Consider the following 13,495-nt stretch of genomic DNA (forward strand, 5'->3'; position numbering starts at 1 on the left):
TGCCTGTCATAACACTGAATTCTTCTGCATCTTCTATATGTGACCTACATAAGAAAACCACAAAACTAAAGAGAATTTTATGTTAAGGAAGCTCTGTTATTTGGCCACAGTTGAGAGCAGGTTATGGCAGGAATGGTTTTCTGTGGCAATAGTACTAATTAATAAAAATGGTTTTTGTAGGAATTTATCTGCATGGGGACACAGGGACTTAAACCCTTAGTGGAGATACTGCAGTTGGACATAAGTTGCTGTAGTGCTGTCATTTTTGGTGTTCAGTAGTTAATCTTTCACTGAATATAACATGGGGATGTCCCTGTTTTGACAGTTCATCTGTCTTTGGCCAGAAGTGTTGTGATATTGTGATGGAAAGTATTTTGTAAATTGAAACATTAATTTTGTGTTCTGACATCTGGCACAAAGAAAATGTCATTTGAGAGCAGCTGTTAGGCTGAAGAAAAATTAGTAGTCAAACACTTGAAAATTAAAGTTTCTCTTTAAATATGATGGTCCAAGATAATGATGCATTTAGTAGGCAAAAAAAAAAAAAATAAAGAAAAGTGGGAGTGATGGGCTATTAGATTCTGTCTCTGTGAGTCATCTGTGACAGAAGAGCCTCATGGATGCTTTTTCTTAAACCTCACAACGTGGCCAAAGCTGGATCAGTCCCAGTTTTCTGCCCTGAGGTTCAGGGCTGCATCTCAGTTGGTGTGGGATAGGTATGAACTGTAGTAGTAGATGATATAGGTTTATATATATTAATATAATTTATATACACTTTACCAGAAGTAAAATGTTTCAGACCTGAAGCTGATATAATTCTGTTCCTGTAGCAAAAAACAAATTCAGTAACCACTGCTGGTTACTCTCTGTGTGCATGTGCTGGTGCAATTTAACTGAAAGGATCCCACCTATTAAAGTTTGTAAGGTCAAGCTAATTTGGGGAAAATGAATGCTCAGGGATGTTACCTGATAGTTCCTTCCTCCTTATGAGTACCTAAATGCTGCATATTAAATCTGAACCTTAGATTTTTGCTTCTGTTACTTTCTAGATTTAAAACCACACATTCTTCCATTCCTTTCCCTTGACTCTACTTAAGAATCACAGAATCCTAGCATGGTTGAGTTGGAAGAGACCTTAAAGGTTGTCTATTTGCAATACTACCACCACAGACAGGGACACTTTCCACTTTCCACCAGGTTTCTCAAAGTCCCATCCAGCCTGGCCTTGAACACTTCCAGGGCTGGGGCATCCACAGCTTCTCTGGGTAACCTATTTCACCATCCTCACTGTAAAGAATTTCTAATTATCTAATTAAACCTGCTCTCTTTCAGTTTAAGGCTATTCCCCCATGTCCTGTCACTACATGCACTTGTAAAAGGTCCCTCTCCAGCTCTCCTTTGGATACTGGAAGGTGCTGTAAGGTCTCCCCGGAGCCTTCTCTTCTCCAGGCTGAACAGCCCCAACTCTGTGTCTCCATGGGAGAGGTGCTCCGGCCCTCTGAGCTCTTTTGTGCCCTCTGGACTCACTCCAACAGGTCCTTGTCCTTATGTTGAGAGCTGGATGCTGTATTCCAGCTGGGATCTCAGGAGAGCAGAAGAGAGGAGCAGATTCACCTCCTGTCACCTGCCATCCTCTCTCCTTTTAATGCAGCCCAGGACACGTTTGGCTCTCGGGGCTGCGAGTGCACATTGCTGGGTCACATTGAGCTTCCCATCAATCAACACTGCCAAGTCCTTTCTCCTCAGGGCAGCTCTCAGTCCATTCTCTGCCCACTTTGTGTTTGTGCATGGAATTGTATGTATTCAGTTTAAAATGGGAAAAAAGATGTCTGCTTTGTAGCAAAGATTTGTCTTCAAAAACAGAGTCCAGATCTTCTGCTGCAAGTACGTCAACTTGGTATAGGTAGAACTGTCTTCTGGTGCTGTGCTTGCTTTTCCTCATGGGATGGAAAAAATCTTTCCAGAATCATCTTTTTGTCTCTCAGGACTGTGTTCTCTGCTCACTTGTCCTGGGTCTGTGTTCTGGTGAGCCCTACGTTGAAATGCAGTTATCAGCCAGCTCTGGGAAGTGCTTTGCTTACTCTTTTGCAACATTGCATTCCCTGTTAATTAGATATATCCGACTCTCTGGTGCCTTTGAAACAAGTCAACGCTTGAGAAGACACATTTGGTCTTGTACAGTGACAGTTTTTCTCATCAGCAGAATTTTCAGGTGATAATTCACACTGGTAGTCTAATTTTATCTTTTTTCAGAGGTAGAAGGTGGTAAGGATAAGATTCTTCTTGCAATCTGAGTATTTACATGAAGTCCTTCTGTCAAGGTCTAAATGATGTTATACAAACCATTGTAATTTTTTAAGCAAAAAATATTTGTGGTCTACTTAGTGATTGTTAACAGGGAAAGTGTGTTAATTTTACATAGATTTTGAGAAGCTGTTTGCTTGTCATTGTTTCCAGTTTTTATCTTGAGACACAGTAGGCATGAAAACCTTGTCTTTCCTTTTGGAATGATCTTTCCAATCACTTTTTATGAGACGTTTTGTTTCAGAGCTCTTTACTTTTTGACTGTATTTGAACTCTTTGATGCTCTCCCTCAAACACAACCACCTGTTCAGACCATTGGATACAAATGTGAGCTTCAGGGGAAGTCTCATTGTTTGCCTTAGAAAAATGTCTTTATCCAAGAGTTTACAACATTGTCATTTACAACACAAGACCCAACCCCAAACTTTGTGTATAATTTTCCACCCTGTGTACCCAGCTAGTAATTTACTCTCCCAAACAGAACAAATCTAATATTTTTCTGTTGGCATATACACCAGTTTTGGAAGAACTTGAACTCAAGACACTGTCTCTGTAAAATAATTTTTCCTTACTGTAATCTTAGAATAAGCAACAGAAATATAAGTGTGATGATGGACTGAATTGAATAGCAACAGAGTGATGCATTTCATGGTTTGTATTATTTATTTATTGGAAGTATGTTTATAGCTGAGAGCTGAAGGGAGTGGAGAGAAGCTGGTGAAGATATCCTGATAGAGCAGAGGAGATGAGGGTCAGGAGATGCTGAGGGTTTTTGGGAGGAAGGTAGAGCCAGCAGTAGAACTGTACAAGTATTCAAAGCTTACAGTGCAGTAATGATGGTGTTGCACACTGGACTACTGTGGAGCAGAGGTTACAGAGACAGGAAAAATTGATCAGAGCCATAGACTGAGATTCTGGGAGGGATCAAAACCTTTAAGAATTCAGGTGTCAGTAGCTTGGTGCTCACAGTGTGACTTTTTTTTCCTCCCCTCATCCAGATTTCTTTTTTTCGGTAGTTTTTGTTTTTTAACTTCCCCCCCCCCCTTAGTTGAAATTTTTATTGAGCAATTTGTAAAATTAAGATCTAGCCACAATATTAGGAAGCTTCTTCAGGCTTTTTGTAGAGGATTTAGTCTGCAACTTTCCTATATTCTGTAGGCCCTGAAAGGGGTTATTAAAATTGTAGTTTCCTGATAAGATCTATGGGTTTTCCAAATGAATAATTTATTATGGTACTGTAGATTGCACTTCAAATGAAGTTCCTTTAACCCTAATTTCAGTTTTTACTTTGTCATGTGACTCTCATTTTCCAGGATGTCATAAGAAGGAGTCTCTGTGTTGGCTTTATGACCTTGTTTATCAGTGTTCACACATGTGTGAGTGAGGAGGGTTTCAAAAAAACCCCAAACCATATTATTATTAACATATTAACATATATTATTAACATTTTCAATAGAACAGGGTAGCATATGTCCATATTCAGTTGAGTGTTCCAGAATTTTGTTTAGTGTCATTATCTATATTGTGCTGCTCACAGATCTAATTATGACTTTTTCTGGCTATCAGTGTCTAATCAAACATGATTAGACACTTCCAGATGTTATTTTTTGTATCTGAACAAAGAGTGTACAGTCAATAAAATGATAAATGTGGGATTCCCACCCCATGGTCCCAGATTATCTCTGTGTACTCTGCTCCTTGGAAAAAAAATTACATAATAGGAAAAAAACCCCCAAACCGTAGTAGAAGATAAAAGGTGACTGTGCTTAAGTAGTAAACTAAGTGTTTTAACATCTTTAGGGTATGTTTTGAGTATTGCATTTACACTTGAATCTTCATATTCAGGAATCCTGTAAATAAATACTGATACAGAGGTCTTCTTTACCTATTAAACTCCTATAAAGTGATTTAGAAAGATAAGTTTTAGCACATGAATTTTCTAAGAAAAAAAGTAGAAAACCTTTTTGTGAAATTGTTTCTTTGCTGAATTTTAAAGTATGAATAACTTTTCTTTCTACTCCAGAAAATCAGATTACAGTAACAGCTACTTACATCTCTGGAGTGTAAATATCTGAAATCTAATTCTAACCTTGCCATCTGTGTTTGGTTAAAAATAAACCAACCATTTTTTAAAAAAACATACAAAAAGTAAAAAAATATATAAGAGAAGTATTTGTATTTGCACAAGCTGGTTTTTTTTTAATGCATTCAAATTTTGTATGCTGAAATGGGTGTGATTAAATATTGAAAATGTAAAATTGTTTTGGTAAAATTAGAATCTTACAGTTATGTTCAGGAAATTTCAAAGTGGAGCTTTTTTTTATTCATTTGATGTATCTGATAAAGATAATTCCAGAGGATGGTTGTAGAAGGAAGATAACTTATTGAAAACAGTAATCATATTTAGTAAATAGGACAGGGTTATTTTTAAAGCTGGGCAAGTAAACACAATTTTTTAGAACTGAGAAGCTGCCTACATTTATTTGTTTGTTTGTTTATTTTTAAACATATAAGACATTGATTCAGAGTACAAAGCTGAGTATGGTTTTGGCATCCTGATTTTTATACCTTTCTTGGAAATAAATAACAAATATTTTCTCCAAGACAGTTGGGAAGTCTTTTTCAGTTCGGCGTGTTCAAAAGAGCGTTTGTTTAATACAGAATGTTTATTTTGAAGTCTGATCTTCCCTTCCTATGCAGAAGCTGGCAAAAGTGATTTGTTTGCAAACAAGAAGGGGAATTGTCAACGAGCAGGAAACTTTCTCCCCGCCAGCTGCCTAAGCTTTTTTCCAATTTCTTGAATATTATGCCAATCGTTGGGTCAGGAGTTACTTGAAAATGATTTAACATTCGTTGTTGTTTTCTTTTCTGTTATTTTTTTTAAGGCTTTTGCAAAACCACGTTACTGTCCACCCAGCAAAAATGCAGTGTTTGTCCAGGAACGCGTTACATCCCAAACTTGTGTCTGGAAGGAAGAGTCCTGAGGTGCAGCTGTCCCAGCCAAGCTGCATTAATTGTATCAGTAACTTAAAATACAGTGGGAATTGCAATCCTGGTGGAAAGTGGAGGATGTTGTTATGAAGGGGTTCTTCAGGAACAGCTGGCACTTTGATAGGTGTAGGCCAGAAAAGCTTTTTAAAGGACAGCTCGTGCTGTTGCAGAAGTTCCCACACCAGCTCTTAAAGATGAGAAATGCAACAGCAGCAAAGAGCTTTTACAGAAATTTGGGAAGTGTCAGTGAGTTCATTGCTGCTGGTCACTAAGGTTTTGTTCTCAAACGTGCCTTTCAGCACGAGGCAGCACTTTGCATGAGGGTTTTCCAAGGATTACACTGAATTTGTGGCATTTGGCACGTTTCTTCAGAAGGGTTCAGTGCTGGTGGAGTCTTGGCTGACCAGATCCTTGTGTGCACCCCCAGCCAGTGCTGCTGTGCTGTATCACACTCAGCAGCATTACAACAGCCTCTAACCTGTGGGGATGATTGTAACATCCCTATTCATTCCCTCTTCTTCCTCCTCATTCTGCTTCCCCTTTTCTCCATTTCCTTCCTCTTCTGCTTTTTATGGTATTTATCTGTTTTTGTTTCACTTGGCACTGATACAGCTTCAGTGGATGAAGTTCATCCCTAAATGTGAATTTCTCCTAGAAGATCTGTTTTAGAGGTTTCCTGAGTACCAGTGGCTAACCTCCTTTCAGCAGAAACCAACTGATTTAGTGGAGTGAGATATGGCATATTTTGCCATATTCCCACTTTACCTTAATTAAAATACAGGCTAGAATATTTTCCCTCCTTTATTTACAAAGCATAGAAATGATTTCTGAGGGCCAGGAGCAATGTTGGCCTGCCTAGAAGAATATTTATTGCAATAGGGGGAAGGATGATCCTGCAAGTAATGTGCCAGTCTATGATTTGGGTGGTAATGACTGAGCTTGTTTCTTGTACATCTCTTTTTTTGTGCTCTGCAAATTGCAAAAGTACAAAAACCAAATAAATACCAAGACATTCAGGATTTTGGACTATCCCAAGTATTTCAGGTAGTCCTGACTGCACTACCACTACATCTGGGGGAAGATTGAAATTCTACTTTTTTATTTTTTTTCCTGCTAAGTTCAACAAATTTTTCCTGTTTACAAAGAAAAGAGCCTGAGGATCGCCTTATCCCATTATTTGTTGCATCCTTGATAATATGGCAAGCCTCCAGAACGTCTGTCTTTCAAATTCCCGGGATTGTTGTGTGCATCTCTTTGACCTGATTAAGATGAACTGACTCTGAGTTGTGCCAGTTGTACAAAGAGTGTCCGTGGTCATTTTGGGAAGCCCGTCTTCATTCCATCTTCCTTAAAGTACCAGCATTTTGTTTAACCTTTTGTGGCTTTTAGGCTGCAATAAAGTCTTTATTCTCTTGAATAAATCAGAATTAAATGCTCTTCACGTAAACTTCCCTGTCCAGGCTACTTCAGACTTTAAGATGCACATGGCCTGTGATGTGCTGGTGGGGGTTGGGTAGTTTTTCCCAGAATTTCATGTATTTTAGGCCTATCAAAGAAACATTTTTCTTTCTAGGTGTTTAATATTAGCTCTCCTTTGGCTTCTTGTTCTCTTTCCTTTCAGCACTGATTTCTGTAACGGGCAGTTAAAATGGGGATATCTCCTGTAGTATTTTCTGTCTTCTGGCATCAAGATTCCTGTAGTGATGTTTATAAATATACAGGGAGGCCCCAGGTACGTTTCTGTTCCCAAGATGGAACATGAGTTGTTTTCATGCTTCCATGAAAAGCATTCCCAAAACACCTAAAAGTGACAAGAATCCCAAGTAGTTTAAAATTTCTTCAAGGTTCAAGTTAAGAACCTTGATATGAAAAGAATTTTACTTCAGAGCAGATTTTAGTGGTGTCTTTAGCACTAGGTCCTATTTTGAAAAGGATCAGAGGTACTGTGCTCTGCCACCTGCCTGTGCATCTTTCACACTGACTGTGTGTCCCTAACACTGAGCATGTAAAGTTGTACTTCCGAATACTTGAAATTATTTCTTACCTTTCCATTACCTTTACATCTACTGTGGTAGTTTCAAACTATTTTCCATGGCGTAACTATTGATGTTTTTTGTGATCTGTTGTGTGTTTCTTCTTCAGGCCTGAAAATCATACCTTTTGTAACAGGTCACCAAAGTGCTTCCATTCAAAGCTTTGCATGTTAACGATACTTAGTCCTCAAATGTATTTTTATCAGGAGTTTGTAAATGAAAAGACAGAGTTTATCACAGTCCTCATTAATTTGGAATGTAAGTTGCATTAACAGCTCGCTTCTGGAATTTCAAGGGCGAGCAAGAGATGGCATGTGACCTTTCATGGGGAAAGATTTATATAAGAAGGGAGTTTAGGGGACTAGGGTTCAGGAACCAGCAAATTATGCCAGAATTTTAATGTGTTGCATGTTTGTACTGTTTAAAGAAAAAGATGGGAAAAGGAGAAGGAGAAAGAGGGCAAATCAGAAGAAGTTAGCTGGGGAGAAAAGTTGCTTTTCCCTTAGTAGCTTAAGGTGTAGACTGCTTGTTCAGAATTCTTAAAGGCTGAAATTTGGGGTTTGGTCTTGGCAATTCACTTTATGTATGTACTATACATGGGCAAGAATGTAATGTCTAAAAATTTGAAGCCTAATTTATTTTGTGATCAGCTGTTATTCTTAATGGATTAAAGAGTTAAGCCCTCTTTAAAGGTGGAAAAACTATTGGATGAGGATGGTAATGATTATTTTAACCCGGCACCTTTAATGAAAATGTAATTCATTGCTGTAGGTGCCAAATTCCAGTTTTGAAAAATGGCTGCAATGTTTTTTACAACTCTTGTAGTTCACTTTATGTGACAAAACTGTACTGGAAAATGAAAGAAAAAAATTGCAAAATACTTCAGTTGAAATTCAGGAATAGTTTTGATTTTGTAGGAATGACTATTAATATAACAATATGAATATTAAGATAACAATAGTAATGTTTAATAGTAATAATAATCATCATCATAATAATCATCATCATCAATAGCAGAAGTTTTGTTGGAAATATGTCTCCTGTTACTGCTAGGCATGTTTTGTATATATAATTAATAATGAGAGCAATTCCTGTTTTATGTGGAGCACACTATTAATGTGCAATGATTACCCATGCTCTGCTCGCATACACAAATACTGAATTAAGCAGACTGTTGTCTGATTGATGTCTATAGTGCATCTGAGTTTAAGTGGTTTCAAAAACCTCCAGAAGCTTCTGTCTGATTGGTCTGAATTCTGTGTGCAGTGCTAGCCATGGGCTTTCCCCCATGGTTTTGGGCAGCTTGCAAATTGTTTGGAAGGATATCAAGAGACAAACAGCCTTTCATTGATGATACAGGGGTTCTTCCTGGTGCCTGTGCCTGTCTGAAGCCATTGACACTGGAATGAACTATTTTTCCAGTTTAAAAGCAAGGTTAGTATTAATGAGTGACAGTTCATGGAATCATTTAGGTTCTGTGAGATCATCAAGTGCAACCTCTGACCCAACACCACGATGTCAACCAGACCATGGCACTGAGTGCCACATTCAGTCATTCCCTGAACACCTCCAGGGATGGTGACACCACCACCTCCCTGGGCAGCCCCTTCCAGTGTCTAATCACCTCTTCCATGAAGGAATTCTTCCTAATGTTCTTAAAACTTCTGAAATCCTGGTAGGTCTGTAAAGCAGATACTGCCAGGCGCTAACTGACACGGCTGCTACTGGTGTTCACTGTGTGCATGTTTTTAATGTGGTGTCACATTTATTTAATTAGCTTTAGTTAATAGGAATTCCACCAGCATACTGAGAGAATGTCCTTTTAGTGTTAAGATTGAAAAAAAGGGGGTTAAAAGAAGACTAGATACAGAGTGAAGGGAATGTGGTCAAAATCTGAATTATTATTAATTGGAAAATCTGAATCACCTTTTTAATTTTTTTTCCTCATGTGCCGTCAGTGTTTTTGTGAAGTTATCAGTAGTTATCAGCAGCATATATTGAAACAAGTAATAGTTCTTGAACTCCCATGATCTGATATTTCTTTGTTTCTTCCTAAAGCTGTCAAGAATGCAAATTCACTTGGGTGTTGAGTTGCAGCCACCTGTTGAATAATCTGTTATCTTCAGACACAACTGCTCTGCTGAAAGTTGGATAATTTAATGAAAGTCAGCTGAAGGCAGATAGTGTCCACACCTCCTCACCCCAAACCATGGGATTTAGGGACTTACTGCAATTCTGCTGTTATTTTGCTGGTTGGATTGAAAAATGTCAACAGGGAATCAACAGTAATTGCATTATAAAGTATTGGGGAAATGTGGTGAGCATACGGTACTGGATTGGGTTTATTATTAAAGGAAGTGCAGCTGCTGGGTCTTCTCTTGCACAGGAGATTTGTTCAAGTGCTCTGAGGCTAAGCTTTTCACAAAGAAGGCAACTTCTTTGTAACTGAAAAGAATAATTTTATTTATTTTTCAAATTTATCAAATTACAATGCATTCTACCTCATAATTGCAAACCTAGAAAACTCAGAGATCCTGAAGAATTGCCCTAAATTTGAAAGAGTTCAGATTCATTTAAAAAAGCAAAACCAACAGTCCCTCTCCAAACCAAAACAAATTTCAGTGGGATGAAAAGAGTGTTTCCTACCTATCTGTATTGTATTCAACTTAAGAAATCATGTGAAATAGTTAGATTTTATGCATTATAAGTAGATTTCTAAATCTGTATCACAGGACTTTTCTGTGGAGGGATTAACAGTGCTTTTTTTGTTGGCGTTCTGTTTTTATTTTTTTACTTCTGTTTACTCCTATGGATGTGAATACTTTTCCAAGCTTATATCTTGAACACAGAACTATTCACCTTCCTTTTTTCCCCTTTAAAATGTTGCATTTCTGTGATATATCCTTCATGCACTGTTTCATGAACTTCTTGAAAATTTTAGTCTTTCTCTGTATTTAAGTTGACGGTTTCCTGAAAATTCAGCTTTGTTGCTGTGGGCCTTAAGTTTGACTGTTTAATACCTGGAATGTTTGTGAGCTGTTCTGAAAAAGATCCTTTTCTAAAATTCTTGAGAACTTGGATACCAAATCAGTTGTGCCTGAAGTAGAAGTAAATAGAAAGCATTTTTGATTTTCCAGTGTTTTCCCAGCAGTGGAAAGAGGCTGGTTCTGGGGACAGAAGGAGGGATGTGTGGCTGCACCGCTTGGAGGGAGGTTCTCCATGGGATGTGTGGAGTGATTTCTCTTTGATCCCAGAGGTGACCTGAACTGCAAGTTCAGGCAGCATAAGAAGTTCATTTTCTGGCTTTCAGAAAATGTTTAGAAGCACATAATTTTCTTCAGGTAGATTCCTATGGAGGTTTAGAATCCTTCTTGAGAGCAAAATGGAATTACTTGCAGTAAACTCTAACAGTGGTGGCCAGCTTTAGTGACCTTCTAAGGAAAGCAACCTAAAAACTTGATTACCTTTTGACATAAAGGAGAGAATATTAATTTTTTTTTTTAAAAAAAAATGCACATCTCTCAATTCTGAATTAAGAGCTTCCTATACTGTAATGTAGGGAGAGTCTTTGTAGCAGTCAAGTAGAAAGAGAACTAGAAGGATTGATAGCTTCAGAACATGATGAAGTAGAAGACATTTTGAGCTACTTTCCTGGATGTCATTATTTATGAGTGTAGTTGGTAGTGTCAGAGGTCTCAGTCTTTTGTGAACTGGATTCAGAGTTTTAAAAAGTCACCTGTGTTCCCACGGAGAAGCTTGGGGAGCGTACACATAGCAGGGACTGTGTGCTGCTGTAATTCTTTGATACTTCCTTTTCCAGGAAGTCTGGATATCTCTGTTCAGCTTGGTCCTTCTGCCCTTTCTTGCTGTTGGCCTCTGAGCCCCAGGCTGTGGAGGGTGTTTGTGCTCACTGCTGCCCTGGGTGCATTTGTTTGCTGCCTCTTCTTTGTGCCACCTGCCAGCCCTAGAACAACTGGAGGAAGAGGAGATTTGGCAGAGATATGACTCAGGATAAGCAGATAACGTGATAAATTTGACAAGGGGAGAAGTTCTGACACTGAGTCGATGAAGGAGCAGCTCCCTTTATACAGTCACCTACTCCATAGTCACTACTCTCTGTGTAAAGGAGTGGAAATGCTTTGATAGAGGCACAAGGGCATCAGTGGCTGGTGACCCTGTTCAGTTACTGCAGTCTGATAGAGAGCTCCTTTTCCTTACAAAAACTGCAGCTGTAGCTGTGTGTGTATTTGTTCCTCAGTTTCTGGCACATCCTAGCTCTGCCTTCTGAGCATCTCTGCAGTTCTCTATAGCATGGTACCTCCTTTGGCTTTTAACTCGCTGATCTCACACGCGGAACTCGTAGGTAACCCTGTGTGACTGCAGTTCATCAGCAGGCTGCCCCTGGGAGTCACAGTGTGTGCTGCTTTGGGGGTAAGATTGCTTTTGGGAGTTTTACTCTTTGTAGTTTGTATGTCCATTGTACCAGGAACATCTGTTCCGAGATGATTCCCAAGAGAGTCAAAGAACCTTACGTGTAAATATGCAGAAATTGGAGAAAACGCTTCTTACAAACCCGTCAGATTGGCTCTGCCTAAACATCTTGTAAGATCTATTGTGGGTTTTAAGATAGCAGCAAACTCAAATTGTAAATTAGCAGGAAGCTTAGAGGAAGCCTATCTTTTTTCACTGTAACACTAATTGATGCTAGCAGACTCAAGTTGTGTCAGACTGAAAATGTTTTTTTATGGTAAAGCCAGGAGAGTAATGTATTCATTGCTGCTGCCTGGGTGTCTGCAGAGGAGGTAACACATATGGACTGCTACTACTGATACATAAATTGGAGTATGATAATATCAGAGTACAGCTTTGAGAATTTGACAAGAAAATGTTTAACAATCTTAATGCTTAATCACAAAATTTGGTGATACAACTTTGGAGAAAAGATGATTCAATTAGATACGATGGGTCAGCTATTAAAAGGTATTTTAAATGGTTGCAAATTTCAACTTTGCCATTGATGGATGGACAGCCTGAAGAAGGAGACACCATGGAGAGCAGCCCTGTGGGAAGGAACCTGGGGGTCACTAAAGCTACAGCTTCTTCACAAGAGGAAGAGGAGGGACAGGCTCTGATCTCTTCTCTCTGGTGACCAGTGACAGGACCTGAAGGAATGGCCTGAAGCTGAGCCAGAGGAGGTTTAGGTTGGATATTAGGGGAAGGTTTCTTCAATATTTACTGCAGGATTTCAGAAGGTGAAGAACAAAATTCCTGTTTGTGCATGCATTCCTGTGCCGTTCAGGATGATGCAGCGCTATAACTGCGGTGTATTTGTGGTGTTTCCAAAATTTATCCATAGCACTGCTGCTTCCAAAAAAAGGAACATGTAAAAGAAGAAGACAGTTGCATCAGAAAATTTATCAGAAATTACCAGCCTTTCTTCACATCTTTCTGTGAGGAAAACCACTGCTGACTTGTCCAAGGAAACCAGTGAGAAATACTGGCAAAGAGCTAGTGTGTTCTGGATTAATCAATCATGTGGAGTTTTAATCTGCAGATTTATTTCAATCTATAGGCTTCTTTTGGAAGACTGCTTCTTGAGGAACTTCTACTTTCTCTTTTAAATATCACATTATCTATTATATTAGTCTTTAACTCAGTGCTGTTTGTAGAGAGAGAGAGACCAAAATTATCAATAATCATCTGTCATTTTGAAAACGTGCATGAGAGGTAGGGGCTGGATGCAGCTCATGGCTTCATCTCATGTAGTGCAGATTCCTTGTGTTACTGCTGGAAAATGTTATGATTGTATTTATTATATGACTTGCAAGACACATTTGAGGAGTGTGTTCTGCCTCTTGTGGTGAAAAACTTACTAATATTTGGTATATTTTGAAAATACTCTCAAAAAAGCAATTCCACCAGTTTGCCTTTAAGTAACTGAATTTTATCTTTCAGCAGGACCAACAGAAGGTTTGGGAAAAATAATACAAAGATTTCCCCAGAAGGACTGGGAAGACACTCCTTTTCCACAGGGAATAGAGTTGGTAAGTTTACATTACATTCTGCAATTTATAGGATTTCTTTCACGTGCAATTGGAAGATACATCTGCCTTCATATAATGATCTGTATTATTTAACCCAGCAGAGAATGGGTAGAAATTAGTGAG

The 13,495-nt window shown here is 38.6% G+C and overlaps 1 protein-coding gene across 7 annotated transcripts in view; it reads left to right on the forward strand.

Annotated features, from left to right (window-relative positions):
* The window catches only part of SBF2 (SET binding factor 2), a 230,046-nt gene that overhangs the window by 31,836 nt on the left and 184,715 nt on the right, over positions 1-13,495 (forward strand). For 4 of the 7 annotated variants that reach the window (XM_086894739.1, XM_086894741.1, XM_086894743.1 and 1 more), the window contains exon 2: positions 13,284-13,372. In XM_086894739.1, the coding sequence (XP_086750865.1) occupies positions 13,284-13,372 (89 nt within the window). The remainder of the gene's footprint in view (positions 1-13,283; positions 13,373-13,495) is intronic. The other 3 variants (XM_086894740.1, XM_086894742.1, XM_086894744.1) reach the window with 1 other exon arrangement.

Source organism: Cyanistes caeruleus, chromosome 6, assembly GCF_971803275.1.
Source record: "Cyanistes caeruleus chromosome 6, bCyaCae1.hap1.1, whole genome shotgun sequence".
Classification (NCBI taxonomy): domain Eukaryota; kingdom Metazoa; phylum Chordata; class Aves; order Passeriformes; family Paridae; genus Cyanistes; species Cyanistes caeruleus.